Source organism: Petromyzon marinus, chromosome 69, assembly GCF_048934315.1.
Source record: "Petromyzon marinus isolate PM22_M1 ecotype Great Lakes invasive population chromosome 69, UKy_Petmar_22M1.pri1.0, whole genome shotgun sequence".
Taxonomy (NCBI): Eukaryota; Metazoa; Chordata; class Hyperoartia; order Petromyzontiformes; family Petromyzontidae; genus Petromyzon; species Petromyzon marinus.
The window spans coordinates 8,186,273-8,212,119 of NC_133735.1; the positions used below are offsets into that span (position 1 = coordinate 8,186,273).

A 25,847-nucleotide genomic window follows, 5' to 3' on the forward strand; every position below is an offset into this window, starting at 1 on the left:
CACCACGACGCTTGTGCCAGGCCATGTGCACCCTGAGGCCACGTGAAGTGTCGAACGCCCGCTGGCAGGAGGTCACGGGGCAGACCCAGGTGCCACGGGTCGACTGACTGAGATGACTGGCTGATGCACCACCTGTGCCCCCTACTGTGCCAACCTGCTGTGCTTTAGCCACCCGGCGCTCCGCTCGCTGTTGTGAGCGTCGCTCCTCCGCTCTCCGTTGTTGTTGGAGGGCGACTGCCTCCAACTGCCCAGTAGCGTCCTTCACGAGCCTCCTCCACAGAGGCCGATCTTGACACCGCTGGTACCGGTCATCGGAAAGTCCACTCAGCTCCACGTCCTCCTGTACCACATCACTCCATCTCTTCTCTAGCCCGTGCCGCGCCCGCTTAGCCCCCTCGATCCGGCCGAACAAAAGCTGTTTCGGCATGCGGTGGCTGGGCATGCGGGCTACGTGACCCAGCCAACGCAGCCTTGCCTGCCGGAGGAGCTCACCGATGGGACCCTGCCCAGATCTTTCAAGGATTTGTGAGCTCCTCACACAATCCAGCCTGCAGGTTAAACCCAGGATGGATCGTAGGCAGGCCAGCCTAAATGTTTCTAACCGGCGAAGATGTTCCATTAGGGGGGGTCCACGTTTCGCAAGCGTACGCACTCCAATGACAATAGTTTAAAGCGATTTAAAGCATGTTTTATTTTCAAAATGGAAATATGGTTTTAAGGGGGGAGGGGCAGAGCTTTGTGACGTCATATTCGGGGGGGGGTCTGACTTTTTGTGACCCCCGTGTGACGAGGGGGGGAGGGGTCAAAAATCACGTGACGTCATTTATGGACGGCCCCTTTACCGAAAGAAGCAAAGAGTATACATTAATATTTTATTTTATACCTGAATAAAATAATATTTTATTTTATACCTAAATAAAATAATATATTTTATTTATTTATACCTAAATAAAATATTTTATTTTTTACCTAAATAAAATAGTATTTTATATCTAAATAAAATAATATTTTATTTTATACCTAAATAAAATAATATACTTTTTAAATATCTAAATAAAATAATATTAGATTTTTTACCTAAATAAGATAATATTTTATTTTATACCTAAATAAAATAATACTTATTTTTTTACCTAAATAAAGTAATATTTTCTTTGTTTACCTAAATAAAATAAAATTGTATTTTATATCTAAATAAAATAATATTTTATTTCATACCTTAATAAAATAACATTTTATTTTATACCTACGTGACTTTACCGAATAGTACCAAAGAGCAAGATTGGTCTCTTCCTCACCTGAGTTTGAAATCGATTATCTATCAGAATCGAATCCATCCATAATCGTCGACAACTGCGAGAGAGGAATCGGAATCGAAAGTACCCCCGTTGCAACATGCCCGCCGCCGCTTTTGGCGAAGGCCGCAGCGCGCTCACCACCGCACGCTAGCAGTGGAGCAGCTCGCCCACCTCCTCCACCACCTCCTCATCTTCAACCCCCGCCGTCGCCTCCTTCCCCTCTGCCTCCTCGCTCGCGGCTGGGAGTTGGTGCTCGGCAGGAGGGAGCGGACGAACGGGCGTGGGGGGGGGAAGAAGAAGAAGCGGCCTCGGATAGAAGTTCCCGCCGGGTCTTGGTGAGGGGACGCAGGTAGGGCGGCTAGGAAAGGTCGGGGGGCCCGTTAGGGGTCCCGCGAGGCCTATCGGTGTTCTCCCCTCTCTCTACTATCCACCGGACGGATTTGCTGCTTTGGTTCAAGGCTAATGTTATAATTTGTTGATGGCAAGGTCGCGTCTTTAAAACAAATAACAAGTTAATGCCTCGGTGGAACTTTACGTGGTAAGATGAAAACCATCGTTTCTTTGGGTACATATAGACTTAAAATTATTTGTTTATCTTTTCCATGTGCCACTGCTATCGTGTTTTTGCGTGTACTGTAGTGTGTACTATGTGTGTAGTGTGTACTGTGTGTGTAGTGTGTGTGTTGTATGCGCTTTGTGTGTTGTGTGTACTGTGTGTAGTGTGTACTGTGTGTGTAGTGTGTACTATGTGTGTAGTGTGTACTGTGTGTGTAGTGTGCGCTGTGTGTGTAGTGTGTACTGTGTATGTAGTGTGTACTGTGTGTGTAGTGTGTACTGTGTGTGTAGTGTGTACTGTGTGTGTAGTGTGTACTGTGTGTGTTGTGTGTACTGTGTGTGTGTTGTGTGTACTGTGTGTGTGTTGTGTGTACTGTGTGTGTTGTGTGTACTGTGTGTGTAGTGTGTACTGTGTGTGTTGTGTGTACTGTGTGTGTAGTGTGTACTGTGTGTGTAGTGTGTACTGTGTGTAGTGTGTACTGTGTGTAGTGTGTACTGTGTATGTAGTGTGTACTGTGTGTGTAGTGTGTGTACTGTGTGTGTACTGTGTGTAGTGTGTACAGTGTGTGTACTGTGTGTGTAGTGTGTACTGTGTGTGTTGTGTGTACTGTGTGTGTAGTGTGTACTGTGTGTAGTGTGTACTGTGTATGTAGTGTGTACTGTGTGTGTTGTGTGTACTGTGTGTGTAGTGTGTACTGTGTGTAGTGTGTACTGTGTGTGTAGTGTGTACTGTGTGTGTACTGTGTATGTACTGTGTGTGTAGCGTGTACTGTGTGTGTAGCGTGTACTGTGTGTGTTGCGTGTACTGTGTGTATTGCGTGTACTGTGTGTGTAGTGTGTACTATGTGTGTAGTGTGTGTATTGTGTGTACTGGGTTTGTTTGTTGTGTGTACTTTGTGTGTAGTGTGTGTACTGGGTGTGTAGTGTGTGTACTGTGTGTACTGTGTATGTTGTGTGTACTGTGTATGTTGTGTGTACTGTGTATGTTGTGTGTACTGGGTGTGTAGTGTGTGCTGGGTGTGTAGTGTGTACTGTGTGTGTTGTGTGTACTGTGTGTGGTGTGTGTACTGTGTGTGTAGTGTGTGTACTGTGTGTGTAGTGTGTACAGTATGTGTACTGTGTGTGTAGTGTGTGTACTGTGTGTGTAGTGTGTACTGGGTGTGTAGTGTGTACTGTGTGTACTGTGTATGTTGTGTGTACTGTGTGTGTTGTGTGTACTGTGTATGTTGTGTGTACTGTGTGTGTTGTGTGTACTGTGTGTGTAGTGTGTGTACTGTGTGTGTAGTGTGTACTGTGTGTGTAGTGTGTACTGTGTGTGTAGTGTGTGTACTGTGTGTGTAGTGTGTGTGTAGTGTGTACTGTGTGTAGTATGCGCTGTGTGTGTAGCGTGTACTGTGTGTATTGTGTGTACTGTGTGTGTAGTGTGTGTGTAGTGTGTGTACTGTGTGTGTAGTATGCGCTGTGTGTGTAGTGTGTGTGTTGTGTGTACTGTGTTTGTTTGTTGTGTGTTGTGTTTGGTGTGTGTACTGTGTTGTTGTTGTGTGTACTGTGTTGTTGTGTTTGTTGTTGTGTGTACTGTGTGTGTTGTGTGTACTGTGTTGTTGTGTTTGTTGTTGTGTGTACTGTGTGTGTTGTGTGTACTGTGTTGTTGTGTTTGTTGTTGTGTGTACTTTGTGTGTTGTGTGTACTGTGTTGTTGTGTTTGTTGTTGTGTGTACTGTGTGTGTTGTGTGTACTGTGTTGTTGTGTTGTTGTTGTGTGTACTGTTGTTGTTGTGTGTACTGTGTTGTTGTGTTTGTTGTTGTGTGTACTGTGTGTGTTGTTGTGTGTTGTGTTTGTTGTTGTGTGTACTGTGTGTGTTGTGTGTACTGTGTTGTTGTGTTTGTTGTTGTGTGTACTGTGTGTGTTGTGTGTACTGTGTTGTTGTGTTTGTTGTTGTGTGTACTGTGTGTGTTGTGTGTACTGTGTTGTTGTTGTGTGTTGTAGTGTGTACTGTTGTTGTTGTGTGTACTGTGTTGTTGTGTTTGTTGTTGTGTGTACTGTGTTGTTGTTGTGTTTGTTGTTGTGTGTACTGTGTTGTTGTGTTTGTTGTTGTGTGTACTGTGTGTGTAGTGTGTACTGTGTGTGTAGTGTGTACTGTGTGTGTTGTGTGTACTGTGTGTTGTCTGTACTGTGTGTGTTGTGTGTACTGTGTGTGTTGTGTGTACTGTGTGTGTTGTCTGTACTGTGTGTGTAGTGTGTGTACTGTGTGTGTAGTGTGTGTACTGTGTGTGTAGTGTGTGTACTGTGTGTGTAGTGTGTGTACTGTGTGTGTAGTGTGTGTACTGTGTGTGTAGTATGCACTGTGTGTGTAGCGTGTACTGTGTGTAGTGTGTGTGTGTGTAGTATGCGCTGTGTGTGTAGTGTGTGTGTTGTGTGTACTGTGTTTGTTTGTTGTGTGTTGTGTTTGGTGTGTGTACTGTGTTGTTGTTGTGTGTACTGTGTTGTTGTGTTTGTTGTTGTGTGTACTGTGTGTGTTGTGTGTACTGTGTTGTTGTTGTTGTGTGTTGTAGTGTGTACTGTGTGTGTTGTGTGTACTGTGTTGTTGTGTTTGTTGTTGTGTGTACTGTTGTTGTTGTGTGTACTGTGTTGTTGTGTTTGTTGTTGTGTGTACTGTGTTGTTGTGTTTGTTGTTGTGTGTACTGTGTGTGTTGTTGTTGTGTGTTGTGTGTACTGTGTTGTTGTTGTGTTTGTTGTTGTGTGTACTGTGTGTGTTGTGTGTACTGTGTTGTTGTGTTTGTTGGTGTGTGTACTGTGTGTGTTGTGTGTACTGTGTGTTGTGTGTACTGTGTTCTGTGTACTGTGTGTGTTGTGTGTACTGTGTTGTTGTGTTTGTTGTTGTGTGTACTGTGTGTTGTGTGTACTGTGTGTGTTGTGTGTACTGTGTGTGTTGTGTGTACTGTGTTATTGTGTGTTGTAGTGTGTACTGTTGTTGTGTGTACTGTGTTGTTGTGTTTGTTGTAGTGTGTACTGTGTGTGTAGTGTGTACTGTGTGTGTAGTGTGTACTGTGTGTGTACTGTGTGTACTGTGTGTGTACTGTGTGTGTTGTGTGTACTGTGTGTGTAGTGTGTACTGTGTGTGTAGTGTGTACTGTGTTGTTGTTGTTGTTGTGTGTACTGTGTTGTTGTTGTGTGTACTGTGTTGTTGTTGTAGTGTGTACTGTGTGTGTTGTGTGTACTGTGTTGTTGTGTGTACTGTGTGTGTTGTGTTTGTTGTTGTGTGTACTGTGTGTGTTGTGTGTACTGTGTTGTTGTTGTTGTGTTTGTTGTAGTGTGTACTGTTGTTGTTGTGTGTACTGTTGTTGTTGTGTGTACTGTGTTGTTGTGTTTGTTGTTGTGTGTACTGTGTGTGTTGTGTGTACTGTGTTGTTGTTGTGTGTACTGTTGTTGTTGTGTGTACTGTGTTGTTGTGTTTGTTGTTGTGTGTACTGTTGTTGTGTGTACTGTGTGTGTTGTGTTTGTTGTTGTGTGTACTGTTGTTGTTGTGTGTACTGTGTGTGTTGTGTGTACTGTGTGTGTTGTGTGTACTGTGTTGTTGTGTTTGTTGTTGTGTGTACTGTGTGTTGTGTGTACTGTGTGTGTTGTGTGTACTGTGTGTGTTGTGTGTACTGTGTTGTTGTTGTGTGTTGTAGTGTGTACTGTTGTTGTTGTGTGTACTGTGTTGTTGTGTTTGTTGTTGTGTGTACTGTGTGTGTAGTGTGTACTGTGTGTAGTGTGTACTGTGTGTGTTGTGTGTACTGTGTATGTTGTGTGTACTGTGTGTGTAGTGTGTACTGTGTGTGTAGTGTGTACTGTGTGTGTACTGTGTACTGTGTGTGTACTGTGTGTGTTGTGTGTACTGTGTGTGTAGTGTGTACTGTGTGTGTAGTGTGTACTGTGTGTGTAGTGTGTACTGTGTTGTTGTGTTTGTTGTTGTGTGTACTGTGTGTGTTGTGTGTACTGTGTTGTTGTTGTGTTTGTTGTAGTGTGTACTGTTGTTGTTGTGTGTACTGTGTTGTTGTGTTTGTTGTTGTGTGTACTGTGTGTGTTGTGTGTACTGTGTTGTTGTGTTGTTGTTGTGTGTACTGTTGTTGTTGTGTGTACTGTGTTGTTGTGTTTGTTTTTGTGTGTACTGTGTGTGTTGTTGTTGTGTGTTGTGTTTGTTGTTGTGTGTACTGTGTGTGTTGTGTGTACTGTGTTGTTGTGTTTGTTGTTGTGTGTACTGTGTGTGTTGTTGTTGTGTGTTGTGTGTACTGTGTTGTTGTTGTGTTTGTTGTTGTGTGTACTGTGTGTGTTGTGTGTACTGTGTTGTTGTTGTGTGTACTGTGTGTTGCGTGTACTGTGTGTACTGTGTGTGTAGTGTGTACTGTGTGTGTACTGTGTGTGTAGTGTGTACTGTGTGTGTACTGTGTGTGTTGTGTGTACTGTGTGTGTAGTGTGTACTGTGTGTGTACTGTGTGTGTTGTGTGTACTGTGTATGTAGTGTGTACTGTGTGTGTACTGTGTGTGTTGTGTGTACTGTGTGTGTAGTGTGTACTATGTGTGTAGTGTGTACTGTGTGTGTAGTGTGTACTGTGTGTGTAGCGTGTACTGTGTGTATTGTGTGTACTGTGTGTATTGTGTGTACTGTGTGTAGCGTGTACTGTGTGTGTAGTGTGTGTGTAGTGTGTACTGTGTGTGTAGTGTGTACTGTGTGTGTAGTGTGTACTGTGTGTGTTGTGTGTACTGTGTGTGTAGTGTGTACTGTGTGTGTAGTGTGTACTGTGTGTGTACTGTGTTGTTGTTGTGTTTGTTGTTGTGTGTACTGTGTGTTGTGTGTACTGTGTTGTTGTGTGTACTGTGTTGTTGTGTGTACTGTGTGTGTACTGTGTGTACTGTGTGGTTGTGTGTTGTTGTGTGTACTGTGTGTACTGTGTGTGTTGTGTGTACTGTGTGTGTAGTGTGTACTATGTGTGTAGTGTGTACTGTGTGTGTAGTGTGTACTGTGTGTGTAGTGTGTACTGTGTGTGTAGTGTGTACTGTGTGTGTTGTGTGTACTGTGTGTGTTGTGTGTACTGTGTGTGTTGTGTGTACTGTGTTGTTGTTGTGTGTACTGTGTGTAGTGTGTACTGTGTATGTAGTGTGTACTATGTGTGTAGTGTGTACTGTGTGTGTAGTGTGTACTGTGTGTGTAGTGTGTACTGTGTGTGTAGTGTGTACTGTGTGTGTTGTGTGTACTGTGTGTGTTGTGTGTACTGTGTGTGTTGTGTGTACTGTGTATGTAGTGTGTACTGTGTGTGTAGTGTGTACTGTGTGTGTAGTGTGTATTGTGTGTGTAGTGTGTACTGTGTGTGTAGTGTGTACTGTGTGTGTAGTGTGTACTGTGTGTGTAGTGTGTACTGTGTGTGTTGTGTGTACTGTGTGTGTTGTGTATACTGTGTGTGTTGTGTGTACTGTGTGTGTAGTGTGTACTGTGTGTGTAGTGTGTACTGTGTGTGTAGTGTGTACTGTGTGTGTAGTGTGTACTGTGTGTGTTGTGTGTACGTTGTGTGTACTGTGTGTACGTTGTGTGTACTGTGTTGTTGTGTGTACTGTGTTGTTGTGTGTACTGTGTGTGTACTGTGTGTACTGTGTGGTTGTGTGTTGTTGTGTGTTGTTGTGTGTACTGTGTGTGTTGTGTGTACTGTGTGTGTACTATGTGTGTACTGTGTGTACTGTGTGGTTGTTGTGTGTTGTTGTGTGTACTGTGTGTGTAGTGTGTACTGTGTTGTTGTTGTGTGTACTGTGTTTGTTGTTGTCACGTTCTGACCCCGTGCCCCCCTCACTGGACATCTGTGGCAAAGAGCTTTATAGCCCATCGGATTTGCTGCTGCTGTACAAATACAAGACTCTGATTCTCAAGTACCCCTTCGATAGGGGTATCCCTGTTTGTGGGTCCCCTCCGTAGGAGTATCCCCTCTCTGTAAGTCGTCTGTCCAGGTTCGCCCTCTCTGTAGGGGTCACCCCCTTCTCTCTGTAAGTACCCCCTCGATAGGGGAACCCCTATCTGTAGGTCCCCTCTGTAGAAGTACCCCCTCTTTGTATGTTCAGGTTCGCCCTCTGTAAGGCGTTCGCTAGGCTGTGTAGCTCGTTGTCAGGAGGCTGCCTGGGTCATCGCAAATTATAGCAGCTCAACCGAGTGGCTGATACCATCATCATCATCACCACGTGGCTGATACCATCATCATCATCACCACGTTGCTGATACCATCATCATCATCATCACGTGGCTGATACCATCATCATCATCATCACCACGTGGCTGATACCATCATCATCATCACCACGTGGCTGATACCATCATCATCACGTGGCTGACACCATCATCACCACGTGGCTGATACCATCATCATCATCATCACCACGTTGCTGATACCATCATCATCATCACCACGTTGCTGATACCATCATCATCATCATCACCACGTGGCTGATACCATCATCATCACCACCACGTGGCTGATACCATCATCACCATCACCACGTTGCTGATACCATCATCATCATCACGTGGCTGATACCATCATCATCACCACCACGTGGCTGATACCATCATCACCATCACCACGTGGCTGATACCATCATCATCACCACCACGTGGCTGATACCATCATCATCACCACGTGGCTGATATCATCATCACCACGTGACTGATACCATCATCATCACCACCACGTGGCTGATACCATCATCATCATCACCACGTGTAAATGTGTATCAGCGGCTCAGCACTCTGAACGCGTGGTGACGTTGATTCTAAACGTGGAGGGGAAAAACCGGAGGACCCGGAGACAAATCCACGCAGTGACCACCACTGGGAGAGACGCAGACACCAAATCTACAGCAGCAGCAGGCGTTGGGGTTCGGGATCGAACCCACGACCTCCTGCGTACCAGGCGAGGTAGTCAACATCTCATAGCCACCCCCCTTGTAACCCACGACCTCCTGCGTACCAGGCGAGGTAGTCAACATCTCCTTGCCTTCCCCCTTGCAGGTGTCAGGGATCTGGGATCGAACCCACGACCTCCTGCGTACCAGGCGAGGTAGTCATCATCTCCTAGCCACTCCTCTTGTAACCCACGACCTCCTGCGTACCAGGCGAGGTAGTCAACATCTCCTTGCCTTCCCCCTTGCAGGTGTCAGGGATCTGGGATCGAACCCACGACCTCCTGCGTACCAGGCGAGGTAGTCAACATCTCCTAGCCACTCCCCTTGTAACCCACGACCTCCTGCGTACCAGGCGAGGTAGTCAACATCTCCTAGCCACCCCCCTTGTAACCCACGACCTCCTGCGTACCAGGCGAGGTAGTCAACATCTCCTAGCCACTCCCCTTGTAACCCACGACCTCCTGCGTACCAGGCGAGGTAGTCAACATCTCCTTGCCTTCCCCCTTGCAGGTGTCAGGGATCTGGGATCGAACCCACGACCTCCTGCGTACCAGGCGATGTAGTTAACATCTAGCCACCCCCCTTGTAACCCACGACCTCCTGCGTACCAGGCGAGGTAGTCAACATCTCATAGCCACCCCCCTTGTAACCCACGACCTCCTGCGTACCAGGCGAGGTAGTCAACATCTCCTAGCCACCCCCCTTGTAACCCACGAACTCCTGCGTACCAGGCGAGGTAGTCAACATCTCCTAGCCACCCCCCTTGTAACCCACGACCTCCTGCGTACCAGGCGAGGTAGTCAACATCTCCTAGCCACCCCCCTTGTAACCCACGACCTCCTGCGTACCAGGCGAAGTAGTCAACATCTCCTAGCCACTCCCCTTGTAACCCACGACCTCCTGCGTACCAGGCGAGGTAGTCAACATCTCCTAGCCACTCCCCTTGTAACCCACGACCTCCTGCGTACCAGGCGAGGTAGTCAACATCTCCTTGCCTTCCCCCTTGCAGGCGTCAGAGATCTGGGATCTAACCCACGACCTCCTGCGTACCAGGCGATGTAGTTAACATCTAGCCACCCACCTTGTAGGCGTCAGGGGTCGGGATCTAACCCACGACCTCCTGCGTACCAGGCGAGGTAGTCAACATCTCCTTGCCTTCCCCCGTGCAGGCATGGCGGAGGAGCTGCTGATGAAGTCACGCTTCGTGAGCGAGGCGGCGCTCGAGGAGAAGCGGAAACAGCGGCAGAGCGAGTGGGAGAGAGTGCGGCAGCCGGAGGACCCCGTCGGTGCGTGGGGGGTCTGTGTGTGAGTGTGTGAGTGTGTGTGTGAGTCTGTGTGTGAGTGTGTGTGAGTGTGTGATGTACACCGTGTGTGAGTGTGTGATGTACACGTTGTGCGAGTGTGTGAGTGTGTGTGAGTGTGTGTGTGTGAGTGTGTGTGAGTGTGTGTGAGTGAGTGTGTGTGTGTGATGTACACCGTGTGTGAGTGTGTGAGTGTGAGTGTGTGTGAGTGTGTGTGTGAGTGTGTGTATGTGTGAGTGTGTGAGTGTGTGATGTACACCGTGTGTGTGATGTACACCGTGTGTGTGTGTGATATACACCGTGTGTGAGTGTGTGATGTACACCGTGTGTGTGTGATATACACCGTGTGTGAGTGTGTGATGTACACCGTGTGTGAGTGTGTGAGTGTCTGTGTGTGAGTGTGTGTGTGATGTACACCGTGTGTGAGTGTGTGAGTGTGTGTGTGTGTGATGTACACTTTGTGTGAGTGTGTGTGAGTGTGTGTGTGAGAGTGTGTGTGTGTGATGTACACCGTGTGTGAGTGTGTGTGTGATGTACACTTTGTGTGAGTGTGTGTGAGTGTGTGATGTACACTTTGTGTGAGTGTGTGAGTGTCTGTGAGTGTGTGTGATGGGGCAGTTGTGGAGAGAGTGGAGAGTTTCCCATACCTGGGCAGTGTGCTTATGACTGGCTCCAGTTTAACAGCAGAGGTCTCACTCCGAATCAGTCGAGCGGCAATATCTTTTCATCGGTTGCGTAATGCTGTGTGGAAGCTACCTGGTCTGTCGCTCCGCACTAAGCTTCAGGTCTTCTCGGCCACGGTCATTCCCTCCCTTCTCTACGCTTGCGAAACGTGGACCCCCCTAATGGAACATCTTCGCCGGTTAGAAACATTTAGGCTGGCCTGCCTACGATCCATCCTGGGTTTAACCAGACTGGATTGTGTGAGGAGCTCACAAATCCTTGAAAGAGCTGGGCAGGGTCCCATCGGTGAGCTCCTCCGGCAGGCAAGGCTGCGATGGCTGGGTCATGTAGCCCGCATGCCCAGCCACCGCATGCCGAAACAGCTTTTGTTTGGCCGGATTGAGGGGGCTAAGCGGGCGCGGCACGGGCTAGAGAAGAGATGGAGTGATGTGGTACAGGAGGACGTGGAGCTGAGTGGACTTGCCGATGACTGGTACCAGCGGTGTCAAGATCGGCCTCTGTGGAGGAGGCTCGTGAAGGATGCTACTGGGCAGTTGGAGGCAGTCGCCCTCCAACAACAACGGAGGGCGGAGGAGCGACGCTCACAACAGCGAGCGGAGCGCCGGGTGGCTAAAGCACAGCAGGTTGGCACAGTAGGGGGCACAGGTGGTGCATCAGCCAGTCATCTCAGTCAGTCGACCCGGGGCACCTGGGTCTGCCCCGTGACCTCCTGCCAGCGGGCGTTCGACACTTCACGTGGCCTCAGGGTGCACATAGCCTGGCACAAGCATCGTGGTGACGTCACCGCCACTTAGTGGCGAATGGCGGTTGTTGTTGTGTGATGTACACCGCGTGTGAGTGTGTGTCTGTGTGATGTACACTTTGTGTGAGTGTGTGAGTGTGTCTGAGTGTGTGTGTGTGATGTACACTTTATGTGAGTGTGTGAGTGTGTGTGTGTGATGTACACCGTGTGTGTGAGTGTGTGTGAGTGTGTGTGAGTGTGATGTACACCGTGTGTGAGTGTGTGTGTGTGATGTACACCGTGTGTGAGTGTGTGTGTGATGTACACTTTGTGTGAGTGTGTGTGTGTGATGTACACTTTGTGTGAGTGTGTGTGTGTGATGTACACTTTGTGAGTGTGTGTGTGTGATATACACCGTGTGTGAGTGTGATGTACACTTTGTGTGAGTGTGTGAGTGTCTGTGTGTGTGTGATGTACACCGTGTGTGTGTGATATACACTTTGTGTGAGTGTGTGTGTGAGTGTGTGATGTACAGAGTGTGTGTGTGTGATATACACCGTGTGTGTGTGTTATACACTTTGTGTGAGTGTGTGTGTGATATACACCGTGCGTGAGTGTGTGTGTGATTTACACCGTGTGTGAGTGTCTGTGTGTGTGATATACACCGAGTGTGTGTGAGTGTCTGTGTGTGTGATGTACACTTTGTGTGAGTGTGTGTGATGTACACTTTGTGTGAGTGTGTGTGATATACACCGTGTGTGAGTGTGTGTGTGATATACACCGTGTGTGAGTGTGTGAGTGTGATATACACCGTGTGTGAGTGTGAGTGTGTGATGTACACCGTGTCTGTGTGTGTGATGTACACTTTGTGTGAGTGTGTGTGTGTGATATACACTGTGTGTGAGTGTCTGTGTGATATACACCGTGTGTGAGTGTGTGTGATGTACATACCCTGTGTACTGTGTGAGTGTGTGTGTGTGATATACACCGTTTGTAAGTGTGCGAGTGTGTGTGAGTGTGTGTGTGATATACACCGTGTGTGTGTGAGTGTGTCCGATGTGCACACCGCTTGTGGGGTGTGTGAGTGTGTGTACACAGTGTGTGTGTACACAGTGTGTGTGTGTACACAGTGTGTGTGTACACAGTGTGTGTGTGTACACAGTGTGTGTGTACACACATTGTGTGTGTGTACACACAGTGTGTGTGTGTGTGTACACAGTGTATGTGTGTGTGTACACAGTGTGTGTGTACACACATTGTGTGTGTGTACACACAGTGTGTGTGTGTGTGTACACACACATTGTGTGTGTGTGTACACAGTGTGTGTGTGTGTGTACACAGTGTGTGTGTGTACACATTGTGTGTGTGTACATTGAGTGTGTGTGTGATGTACACACCGTGTGTGTGTGTGATGTACACACCGTGTGTGTGTGTGATGTACACACCGTGTGTGTGTGTGATGTACACACCGCGTATGATGTGTGTAGAGTGTGTGATGTACACACTGTGTAGTGTACACTGTGTGTGTGTGATGTACACTGTGTGTGTGTGATATACACTGTGTGTGTGTGTGATATACACTGCGTGTGAGCGTGTGTACAGAGTGTGTGTGATGTACACCGTGTGTGAGCGTGTGTACAGAACGTGCGAGTGTGTGATGTATACACTGTAGTGTACAGAGTGCGTGTGGTATACACCGTGTGTGAGCTTGTGTACAGAGTGTGTGTGATGTACACCGTGTGTAGTGTGTGTGTACAGAGTGTGTGTGATGTACACCGTGTGTAGTGTGTGTGTACAGAGTGTGTGTGGTATACACCGTGTGTAGCGTGTGTGTACAGAGTGAGTGTGATGTACGCCGTGTGTAGTGTGTGTGTACAGAGTGTGTGTGATGTACACCGTGTGTAGCGTGTGTGTACAGAGTGTGTGTGATGTACACCGTGTGTGTGTACAGAGTGCGTGTGGTATACACCGTGTGTGAGCGTGTGTATAGAGTGTGTGTGATGTACACCGTGTGTAGTGTGTGTGTACAGAGTGTGTGTGATGTACACCGTGTGTAGTGTGTGTGTGTACAGAGTGCGTGTGATGTACACCGTGTGTAGTGTGTGTGTACAGAGTGTGTGTGATGTACACCGTGTGTAGTGTGTGTGTACAGAGTGTGTGTGATGTACACCGTGTGTAGTGTGTGTGTACAGAGTGTGTGGTATACACCGTGTGTAGTGTGTGTGTACAGTGTGTGTGTGATGTACACCGTGTGTAGTGTGTGTGTGTACAGAGTGCGTGTGATGTACACCGTGTGTAGTGTGTGTGTGTACAGAGTGCGTGTGATGTACACCGTGTGTAGTGTGTGTGTACAGAGTGTGTGTGATGTACACCGTGTGTAGTGTGTGTGTACAGAGTGTGTGTGATGTACACCGTGTGTAGTGTGTGTGTACAGAGTGTGTGGTATACACCGTGTGTAGTGTGTGTGTACAGTGTGTGTGTGTGATATACACCGAGGGTGGGCGAGCGAGCGGGCGGTCGGCCGAGCGGGTGGGTGAGCAGGCGGGTGAGCGGGCGGGCGGGTGAGCGGGTGGGTGAGCGGGTGGGTGAGCGGGTGGGTGAGCGGGTGGGTGAGCGGGTGGGTGAGCGGGTGGGTGAGCGGGTGGGTGAGCGGGCGGGTGCGGTCGGGCGAGCGGGCGGGTGAGCGGGCGGGTGAGCGGGTGGGTGAGCGGGTGGGTGAGCGGGTGGGTGAGCGGGCGAGCGGGTGGGTGAGCGGGTGGGTGAGCGGGCGAGCGGGCGGGCGAGCGAGCGGGTGGGCGGGTGGGTGAGCGGGTGGGTGAGCGGGTGGGTGAACGGGTGGGTGAGCGGGCGAGCGGGTGGGTGAGCGGGTGGGTGAACGGGTGGGTGAGCGGGCGAGCGGGTGGGTGAGCGGGTGGGTGAGCGGGCGGGCGAGCGAGCGAGCGAGCCGCGTGTTGCCGCAGAGTGCCCCGAGGAGGAGTACGACGCTCGCTCGCTCTTCGAGCGACTGCAGGAGCAGAAGGACAAGAAGCAAGCGGAGTACGACGAGCAGTTCAAGTTCAGTGAGTACTCAATCAGCACCTCACTCACTCAGCCAGCACCTCACTCACTCAGCCAGCACCTCACTCACTCAGCCAGCACCTCACTCACTCAGCACCTCACTCACTCAGCCAGCACCTCACTCACTCAGCCCTAGACCCAGCACCTCACTCACTCATCCATCACCTCACTCACTCACCCAGCACCTCACTCACTCAGCCAGCACCTCACTCACTCACCCAGCACCTCACTCACTCAGCCAGCACCTCACTCACCTAGCCAGCACCTCACTCACTCAGCCAGCACCTCACTCACTCACCCAGCACCTCACTCACTCAGCCAGCACCTCACTCACTCACCCAGCACCTCACTCACTCACCCAGCACCTCACTCACCCAGCACCTCACTCACTCACCCAGCACCTCACTCACTCACCCAGCACCTCACTCACCCAGCACCTCACTCACTCAGCCAGCACCTCACTCACTCACCCAGCACCTCACTCACTCACCCAGCACCTCACTCACTCACCCAGCACCTCACTCACTCACCCAGCACCTCACTCACTCACCCAGCACCTCACTCACTCACCCAGCACCTCACTCACTCACCCCTAGACCCAGCACCTCACTCACCCCTAGACCCAGCACCTCACTCACTCACCCCTAGACCCAGCACCTCACTCACTCACCCAGCACCTCACTCACCCCTAGACCCAGCACCTCACTCACTCACCCGTAGACCCAGCACCTCACTCACCCCTAGACCCAGCACCTCACTCACTCACCCCTAGACCCAGCACCTCACTCACTCACCCCTAGACCCAGCACCTCACTCACTCACCCAGCACCTCACTCACTCACCCAGCACCTCACTCACTCACCCAGCACCTCACTCACTCACCCCTAGACCCAGCACCTCACTCACTCCTAGACCCAGCACGTCACTCACTCACCCCTAGACCCAGCACCTCACTCGCCCCTAGAGCCACCTATCTGTCTCTCTGTCTGTCTCTCTGTCCCCCTCTGTCTCCCGTAGAGAACATGGTGCGTGGTCTGGAGACGGACGAGGTGGACTTCCTCAGCGAGGTGTCGAAGCAGCAGGAGCTCTTGGACCGGCGTAGAATCATCGAGGACCGTCGCGCCATCCTGGAGTACCGTGTATCCGCCAGCTGCCGCTTGCCGCTAGCCGCTAGCCGGCTGCCGCTAGCCGCTAGCGAGCTGCCGCTAGCCGCTAGCCAGCTGCCGCTAGCCACTAGCCAGCTGTCGCTAGCCGCTAGCCAGCTGCCGCTAGCCACTAGCCAGCTGTCGCTAGCCGCTAGCCAGCTGTCGCTAGCCGCTAGCTGCTAGCCAGCTGCCGCTTGCCGCTAGCCGCTAGCCAGCTGTCGCTAGCCGCTAGCCAGCTGCCGCTAGCCAGCTGTCGCTAGCCGCTAGTCAGCTGTCGCTAGCCAGCTGTCGCTAGCCGCTAGTCAGCTGCCGCTTGCCGCTAGCCAGCTGCCGCTAGCCAGCTGCCGCTAGCCAGCTGTCGCTAGCCAGCTGTCGCTAGCCGCTAGCCAGCTGTCGCTAGCCAGCTGCCGCTAGCCGCTAGCCAGCTGCCGCTTGCCGCTAGCCAGCTGCCGCTAGCCGCTAGCCAGCTGTCGCTAGCCGCTAGCCAGCTGTCGCTAGCCAGCTGCCGCTAGCCAGCTGTCGCTAGCCGCTAGCCAGCTGTCGCTAGCCGCTAGTCAGCTGCCGCTAGCCGCTAGCCAGTTGTCGCTAGCCAGCTGTCGCTAGTCAGCTGTCGCTAGCCGCTAGCCAGCTGTCGCTAGCCGCTAGCCAGCTGTCGCTAGTCAGCTGTCGCTAGCCGCTAGCCAGCTGTCGCTAGCCGGCTGCCGCTTGCCGCTAGCCGCTAGCTGCTAGCCAGCTGCCGCTAGCCAGCTGTCGCTAGCCAGCTGTCGCTAGCCAGCTGTCGCTAGCCGCTAGCCAGCTGTCGCTAGCCAGCTGTCGCTAGCCACTAGCCAGCTGCCGCTAGCCAGCTGTCGCTAGCCAGCTGTCGCTAGCCGCTAGCCAGCTGTCGCTAGCCAGCTGTTGCTAGCCGCTAGCCAGCTGTCGCTAGCCGCTAGCCGCTAGTCAGCTGCCGCTAGCCGCTAGCCAGCTGTCGCTAGTCAGCTGTCGCTAGCCGCTAGCCAGCTGTCGCTAGCCAGCTGTCGCTAGCCAGCTGTCGCTAGCCAGCTGTCGCTAGCCGCTAGCCAGCTGTCGCTAGCCAGCTGTCGCTAGCCGCTAGCCAGCTGTCGCTAGTCAGCTGTCGCTAGCCAGCTGTCGCTAGCCGCTAGCCAGCTGCCGCTAGCCAGCTGTCGCTAGCCAGCTGTCGCTAGTCAGCTGTCGCTAGCCAGCTGCCGCTAGCCGCTAGCCAGCTGTCGCTAGTCAGCTGTCGCTAGTCAGCTGTCGCTAGCCGCTAGCCAGCTGTCGCTAGCCGCTAGCCAGCTGTCGCTAGCCAGCTGTCGCTAGCCAGCTGTCGCTAGCCGCTAGTCAGCTGCCGCTTGCCGCTAGCCAGCTGTCGCTAGCCAGCTGCCGCTAGTCAGCTGCCGCTAGTCAGCTGTCGCTAGTCAGCTGCCGCTAGCCAGCTGTCGCTAGCCAGCTGCCGCTAGTCAGCTGCCGCTAGCCAGCTGTCGCTAGCCAGCTGTCGCTAGCCAGCTGCCGCTAGTCAGCTGTCGCTAGCCAGCTGCCGCTAGTCAGCTGTCGCTAGCCAGCTGTCGCTAGCCAGCTGTCGCTAGTCAGCTGCCGCTAGTCAGCTGCCGCTAGCCAGCTGTCGCTAGCCAGCTGCCGCTAGTCAGCTGTCGCTAGCCAGCTGCCGCTAGTCAGCTGTCGCTAGTCAGCTGTCGCTAGTCAGCTGTCGCTAGTCAGCTGTCGCTAGCCAGCTGCCGCTAGCCAGCTGTCGCTAGTCAGCTGCCGCTAGTCAGCTGTCGCTAGCCAGCTGCCGCTAGTCAGCTGTCGCTAGTCAGCTGTCGCTAGTCAGCTGCCGCTAGCCAGCTGTCGCTAGCCAGCTGCCGCTAGTCAGCTGCCGCTAGCCAGCTGTCGCTAGCCAGCTGCCGCTAGTCAGCTGTCGCTAGCCAGCTGTCGCTAGTCAGCTGCCGCTAGCCAGCTGTCGCTAGCCAGCTGTCGCTAGCCAGCTGTCGCTAGTCAGCTGCCGCTAGTCAGCTGCCGCTAGCCAGCTGTCGCTAGCCAGCTGCCGCTAGCCAGCTGCCGCTAGCCAGCTGTCGCTAGTCAGCTGCCGCTAGCCAGCTGTCGCTAGTCAGCTGTCGCTAGCCTCTAGCCAGCTGCCGCTAGCCAGCTGTCGCTAGCCAGCTGTCGCTAGCCGCTAGCCGCTAGCCAGCTGTCGCTAGCCGCTAGCCAGCTGCCGCTAGCCAGCTGTCGCTAGCCGCTAGCCAGCTGTCGCTAGCCAGCTGTCGCTAGCAAGCTGTCGCTAGCCGCTAGCCAGCTGTCGCTAGCCGCTAGCCAGCTGCCGCTAGCCAGCTATCGCTAGCCGCTAGCCAGCTGTCGCTAGCCAGCTGTCGCTAGCCGCTAGCCAGCTGTCGCTAGCCAGCTGTCGCTAGCCGCTAGCCAGCTGCCGCTAGCCACTAGCTGCTAGCCGCTAGCCAGCTGTCGCTAGCCAGCTGTCGCTAGCCGCTAGCCAGCTGCCGCTAGCCACTAGCCGCTAGCCGCTAGCCACGGCGGAATATCGGCGGTCATTTTTTTAGCTCGGGTGACGACGAGTGGGTGTGACGTGATGAGGAGCGTGATGATGGTCACCAAGTAGTGACACTGTCACCACCTACTACTACCACTATCATCACCACCACTACTACCACTATCATCACCACCACTACTACCACTATCACCACCACCACTATCACCACCACCACTACTACCACTATCATCATCACCACTACTACCACTATCATCACCACCACTACTACCACTATCACCACCACCACTACTACCACTATCACCACCACCACTACTACCGCTATCACCACCACTACTACCACTATCATCACCACCACTACTACCACTATCACCACCACTACTACCACTACTACCACTATCATCACCACTACTACCACTATCATCACCACCACTACTACCACTATCACCACCACTACTACCACTACTACCACTATCATCACCACTACTACCACTATCATCACCACCACTACTACCACTATCACCACCACTACTACTACCACTATCACCACCACTACTACCACTATCATCACCACCACTACTACCACTATCACCACCACTACTACCACTATCATCACCACTACTACTACCACTATCACCACCACCACTACTACCACTATCACCACCACTATTACCACTATCACCACCACCACTACTACCACTATCACCACCACTACTACTACCACTATCATCACCACCACTACCACTATCATCACCACCACTACCACAACTATCATCACTACCACTACTACCACCACCACTACTACCACTATCACCATCACTACTGCTACCACTATAATTACCACCCTCACCACTACTATCACCACCACCACTACTACCACTATCACCACCACTACTACCACTATCACCACCACCACTAACGCCACCACCACGTCATCATCATCATCATCAGCTGTTGTTAGATCTTTCGGTAGCATCATCGTTATCATCATCATCAGCTGTTTAGCTTTTTCAGCATCATCGTCAGCATCGTCATCAGCTGTTATTAGATATTGTTCCCGTATCATCATCATCATCATCTGCATCATCATCAGCAGCATGTTGCCCTTGACGCGGTGGCGGTGCGGCCGCTCAGGACGCGGTGGTGCGGAGGGCGTCCGCCCTGGAGAAGGAGTTGCCAGATCGCAGTGACAAGAGGGCGGCGGTGGCGGTGACGGCGGCAGCGGCGGCACCGGCGGCACCGGCGGAGGCGAAGTTGAAACCGAAGCCGCGGCCGTCGCAGACGCAGCTCCTGGCAGGTGCCGTCAAACGCAGGAGGTTCGGCATTCACACCCCGCTCGGCAACCTTCTCACACCTCGCTCATCCCCTCACACCCCCTCTCAGCCCCCTCAGCAACCTTCTCACACTCCTTCACACCCCCTCACACCCACAGTGAGCAGCTGGTTGAGTGAGCAGGTGAGTGAGTGGGTGGGTGAGTGGTAGAGTGAGTGAGTGGATGGGTGGTCGAGTGAGTGAGTGGATGAGTGAGTGGATGGGTGGTTGAGTGAGTTAGTGAGTGGATGGGTGGTTGAGTGAGTGGATGGGTGGTTGAGTGAGTGGATGGGTGGATGGGTGGTTGAGTGAGTGAATGAGTGGATGGGTGGTTGAGTGAGTGAATGAGTGGATGGGTGGTTGAGTGAGTGGATGGGTGATTGAGTGAGTGAGTGGATGGGTGGTTGAGTGAGTGAGTGGATGGGTGGTTGAGTGAGTGAGTGAGTGAATGGGTGGTTGAGTGAGTGGATGGGTGGTTGAGTGAGTGGCTGGGTGGTAGAGTGAGTGAGTGGATGGGTGGTCGAGTGAGTGAGTGGATGGGTGGTCGAGTGAGTGAGTAGATGAGTGAGTGGATGGGTGGTTGAGTGAGTGAGTGAGTGAATGGGTGGTTGAGTGAGTGGATGGGTGGTTGAGTGAGTGGCTGGGTGGTTGAGTGAGTGGCTGGGTGGTTGAGTGAGTGAATGGGTGGTTGAGTGAGTGAGTGAGTGAATGGGTGGTTGAGTGAGTGAGTGGATGGGTGATTGAGTGAGTGAGTGGATGGGTGGTTGAGTGAGTGAGTGGATGGGTGATTGAATGAGTGGATGGGTGGTCGAGTGAGTGAGTGGATGGGTGGTCGAGTGAGTGAGTAGATGAGTGAGTGGATGGGTGGTTGAGTGAGTGAGTGAGTGAATGGGTGGTTGAGTGAGTGGATGGGTGGTTGAGTGAGTGGATGGGTGGTTGAGTGAGTGGCTGGGTGGTTGAGTGAGTGGATGGGTGGTTGAGTGAGTGAGTGGATGGGTGGTTGAGTGAGTGAATGAGTGGATGGGTGATTGAGTGAGTGAGTGGATGGGTGGTTGAGTGAGTGAGTGGATGGGTGATTGAATGAGTGGATGGGTGGTCGAGTGAGTGAGTGGATGGGTGGTCGAGTGAGTGAGTAGATGAGTGAGTGGATGGGTGGTTGAGTGAGTGAGTGAGTGAATGGGTGGTTGAGTGAGTGGATGGGTGGTTGAGTGAGTGGATGGGTGGTTGAGTGAGTGGCTGGGTGGTTGAGTGAGTGGATGGGTGGTTGAGTGAGTGAGTGGATGGATGGGTGGTTGAGTGAGTGAATGAGTGGATGGGTGGTTGAGTGAGTGAATGAGTGGATGGGTGATTGAGTGAGTGAGTGGATGGGTGGTTGAGTGAGTGAGTGGATGGGTGATTGAGTGAGTGAGTGGATGGGTGGTTGAGTGAGTGAGTGGATGGGTGGTTGAGTGAGTGAGTGAGTGGATGGGTGGTTGAGTGAGTGAGTGAGTGGATGGGTGGTTGAGTGAGTGAGTGGATGGGTGGTTGAGTGAGTGAGTGGATGAGTGGTTGAGTGAGTGAGTGGATGGGTGGTTGAGTGAGTGAGTGGATGGGTGGTTGAGTGAGTGGATGGGTGGTTGAGTGAGTGAGTGAGTGGATGGGTGGTTGAGTGAGTGAGTGAGTGGATGGGTGGTTGAGTGAGTGAGTGGATGGGTGGTTGAGTGAGTGAGTGAGTGGATGGGTGGTTGAGTGAGTGGTTAATTCTCGACGGGCTTCGATGATGTGCGGAGCAGCAGCAGCAGCAGCAACAACACAGACGAGATGACCGTCCCTAAGAGACCACGAGGAGGTGAAGGCGTTGCCACAGACTCCCCGGCCACCACGGCGTCGAGGGAGCTCGCAGGTGACTGGACATGTGTGAAACAAAGAGCTTGATCGCTCATCGGATTTCTCCTGCAGTGTATGCATATATATTCTGATTCTGTATATAGTTGTCACGTGATCTGTTCACCTTTTCTGTACTTTGCACACCCATCGTGTTTGTGTGTGTACCGTGGGGAGCGGTGGTGCAGCGGTTAGCGCTACGCTGCGCTATGAACCTGGCGACCCGGGTTCGATTCCCGCTCACGGCCAACACCAGTGACGATTATCTGAACCGGTCCCAGGCCTCCCCTAGGTCGACTCGGCCTCAAAATGAGTACCTGGTGCGGTGTGTAGTAAACATCGCCACTGGGGAGACAAAGGCGGCCGGGCGTGGTGCTGGCCACCCACCCCCTCGTGTACCGTTACCGGCCTTCATAGGTGATGCTCGCTAACAGCACTTGCCCCTACAGTCTGTTGAGGCTACACGGGGGATCTTTGTCTTTGTGCTCGCTAACAGCACTTGCCCCTACAGTCTGTTGAGGCTACACGGGGGATCTTTGTCTTTGTGCTCGCTAACAGCACTTGCCCCTACAGTCTGTTGAGGCTACACGGGGGATCTTTGTCTTTGTGCTCGCTAACAGCACTTGCCCCTACAGTCTGTTGAGGCTACACGGGGGATCTTTGTCTTTGTTGTGGTCGTAACGTTGTGACCCCGCGTCCATCCTGGACATCTGTGATAAAAGAGCTTTACAGCTCTTCGGATTCCTCCTGCTGTAGTGTAAATACTGATTCTGGGCTGAGCCCCAGCGGGGTTTAGTGGGGGGGGGACTTGGTAGTAGTGGTGGTGATGGTGGGGGGGTGGTGGTGGGGGGAGACCGGTAGTGGTGGGGGGGGGTGGTGGTGGGGGGTAGTGGGGGGTCCTTGGTGGTGGTGGTGGGGGGGAGACCCGGTAGTGGTGGGGACTCGATGGTGGGTGGTAGTGGGGGGGTCCTCGGTGGTGGTGGTGGGGGGGGTCCTCGGTGGTGGTGGGGGGGTGGTGGTGGTGGTGGGTGGTAGTGGGGGGGGTCCTCGGTGGTGGTGGGGGGGTCCTCGGTGGTGGTGGTGGGGGCGCGCGACACTCATCCAGCAGTGGATTGAGAATGCGGGCCGTGGGAGTGATGCGTGTGTTCGTTTATCTTGCAGGTGTGGCGGTGGTGGGGAGGGGCGGCCCAGCGGCGGTGGTGGTGGGGGGTAGCCCGGCGGTGGTGGTGGGGGGTAGCCCAGCGGTGGTGGTGGGGGGTAGCCCAGCGGTGGTGGTGGGGGGTAGCCCAGCGGTGGTGGTGGTGGGGGGTAACAAGACCGTGGCTGTGCTGCCTGGACTCGGTGCGTACACTGAGAGCAGCGATGAGGACTCCAGTGATGACGGTGACGGTGGTGGTGACGGTGGTGGTGGTGGTGGTGGTGATGGTGGTGGTGACGGTGGTGGTGATGGTGGTGGTGACGATGAGGACAGGGGCACAACCGGGCGGGAAGATTTGTGAGCACCTCACCGTGGGGTCCACCTTGTCAGGGAGAACACCTCAACGAGGAGACCACCTCGCCGAGGAGACCACCTCGCCGAGGAGACCCACCTCGCCGAGGAGATCCACCTCGCCGAGGAGACCACCTCGCCCAGGAGACCCACCTCGCCGAGGAGATCCACCTCGCCGAGGAGACCCCACCTCGCCGAGGAGACCACCTCGCCGAGGAGACCATCGAGTTACCGTTGACACCACCTCATCGAGGAGGGGGCCGTCTCATGCCTCGTCAACGCTTCACCATCTTATTGTCGAGTCCACCTCGTTGCGGGGGAGACGACCACCTCATCAAGGAGGGGGCCCCACCCCTTACGACGACGAGGATGAGGAGGATGAGGATGATGAGGAGGATGAGGAGGAGGAGGTGTGTGGCTCGCGTCTCGTCGGTGGGGTCAAGGAGACTGTGGACGAGTTGGCTGGCCGGCATTTTGGACGAATTTACTTTCTGTCACCCGCTGTCCCGTCTCTCTGTCACCCACTGTCCCCTCTCCCACCCACCCACCCACTCTCTCTCTCGCTGTGTCCGTGGGGGCACGTGTAATCATCGGCCTGCCCCCCACGCGCCGATCCGTTTGTAATTAAACTCAACGAGCGCTGTAACTCGTGCGTGCGTGTGTGTGGTGATTTCATGGGCTTGGCCCGGTCAACAGGGGCACACACAGAGACCCACAGACTCACCACACAGAGACCCACAGACTCACCACACAGAGACCCACAGACTCAGCACACAGAGACCCATAGACTCACCCACACAGAGACCCACAGACTCATCACGCAGAGACCCACAGACTCACCACACAGAGACCCATAGACTCACCACGCAGAGACCCATAGACTCACCACGCAGAGACCCACAGACTCACCACACAGAGACCCACGGACTCACCACACAGAGACCCACAGACTCAGCACACAGAGACCCACAGACTCACCACACAGAGACCCACAGACTCAGCACACAGAGACCCATAGACTCACCACACAAAGACCCACAGAGATCCACAGACTGACCACACAGAGACCCATAGACTCACCATACAGAGACCCACAGACTCACCACACAGAGACCCACAGACTCACCACACAGAGACCCACAGACTCACCACACAGAGACCCATAGACTCAGACTCATCACACAGAGACCCATAGACTCACCACACAGAGACCCAGAGACTCACCACACAGAGACCCACAGACTCACCACACAGACCCATAGACTCACCACACAGAGACCCACAGACTCACAACACGGAGACCCGTAGACTCAACACACAGAGACCCACAGACTCACCACACAGAGACCCACAGACTCATCTCATAGAGACCCATAGACTCACCACACAGAGACCCATAGACTCATCACACAGAGACCCATAGACTCACCACACAGAGACCCACAGACTCAGCACACACAGAGACCCATAGACTCACCCACACAGAGACCCATAGACTCATCACACAGAGACCCATAGACTCACCACACAGAGATCCATAGACTCGCCACACAGAGACCCATAGACTCACCACACAGAGACCCATAGACTCATCACACAGAGACCCACAGACTCACCACACAGAGACCCATAGATTCACCACACAGAGACCCACAGACTCATCATGCAGAGACCCACAGACTCACCACACAGAGACCCATAGACTCACCACACAGAGACCCACGGACTCACCACACAGAGACCCACAGACTCAGCACACAGAGACCCATAGACTCACCACACAGAGATCCACAGACTGACCACACAGACCCATAGACTCACCACACAGAGACCCATAGACTCACCATACAGAGACCCATAGACTCACCACACAGAGACCCACAGACTCACCACACAGAGACCCACAGACTCACCACACAGAGACCCATAGACTCAGACTCATCACACAGAGACCCATAGACTCACCACACAGAGACCCAGAGACTCATCACACAGAGACCCAGAGACTCACCACACAGAGACCCACAGACTCATCACACAGAGACCCAGAGACTCACCACACAGAGACCCACAGACTCACCACACAGACCCATAGACTCACCACACAGAGACCCACAGACTCACAACACGGAGACCCGTAGACTCAACACACAGAGACCCACAGACTCACCACACAGAGACCCACAGACTCATCTCATAGAGACCCATAGACTCACCACACAGAGACCCATAGACTCATCACACAGAGACCCATAGACTCACCACACAGAGACCCATAGACACAGCACACACAGAGACCCATAGACTCACCACACAGAGACCCATAGACTCACCACGCAGAGACCCACAGACTCACCACGCAGAGACCCACAGACTCACCACACAGAGACCCACGGACTCACCACACAGAGACCCACGGACTCACCACACAGAGACCCACGGACTCACCACACAGAGACCCATAGACTCGCCAGACAGAGACCCATAGACTCAGCACACAGAGACCCAGACTCAGCACACAGATACCCATAGACTCACCACACAGAGACCCATAGACACAGCACACACAGAGACCCATAGACTCACCGCACAGAGACCCATAGACTCACCACACAGAGACCCATAGACACAGCACACACAGAGACCCATAGACACAGCACACACAGAGACCCATAGACTCACCACACAGAGACCCATAGACAGCACACACAGAGACCCATAGACTCACCACACAGAGACCTACAGACTCACCACACAGAGACCCAGAGACTCACCACACAGAGACCCAGAGACTCACCACACAGAGACCCACAGACTCACCACACAGAAACCCACAGACTCACCACACAGACCCACAGACTCACCACACAGAGACCCACAGACTCACCACACAGAAACCCACAGACTCACCACACAGAGACCCACAGACTCACCACACAGAGACCCACAGACTCACCACACAGAGACCCACAGACTCACCACACAGAAACCCACAGACTCACCACA

At 52.8% G+C, this 25,847-nt stretch overlaps 1 protein-coding gene across 2 annotated transcripts; it reads left to right on the forward strand.

Moving 5' to 3' along the window:
- The first annotated feature begins 1,333 nt into the window (after positions 1-1,333).
- Positions 1,334-23,487, forward strand: LOC142906710 (uncharacterized). 2 transcript variants are annotated; one of them, XM_076055067.1, is made up of 8 exons: positions 1,334-1,647; positions 9,946-10,062; positions 14,443-14,541; positions 15,557-15,678; positions 19,313-19,494; positions 21,265-21,371; positions 22,824-22,923; positions 23,032-23,487. In XM_076055067.1, exons 2-8 carry the CDS (start codon positions 9,948-9,950, stop codon positions 23,426-23,428), a joined length of 1,122 nt encoding a protein of 373 aa, XP_075911182.1. In that variant the 5' UTR covers positions 1,334-1,647; positions 9,946-9,947; the 3' UTR covers positions 23,429-23,487. The 2 variants fall into 2 exon arrangements, with proteins under 2 accessions (XP_075911182.1, XP_075911181.1); XM_076055066.1 differs by having other exon boundaries at positions 1,338-1,647; positions 21,262-21,371.
- The last annotated feature ends 2,360 nt before the right edge of the window (positions 23,488-25,847 follow it).

Coding starts and splice junctions, on each gene's coding strand:
- LOC142906710 (XM_076055066.1), top strand. CDS start 9,948: ATGGCGGAGGAGCTGCTGATGAAGTCACGCTTCGTGAGCGAGGCGGCG. Junction 19,495..21,261: donor GGTGCCGTCAAACGCAGGAG/GTTCGGCATTCA, acceptor TGTGCGGAGCAG/CAGCAGCAGCAGCAACAACA. Junction 22,924..23,031: donor CACCTCGCCGAGGAGACCAC/CTCGCCGAGGAG, acceptor AGGAGACCCCAC/CTCGCCGAGGAGACCACCTC.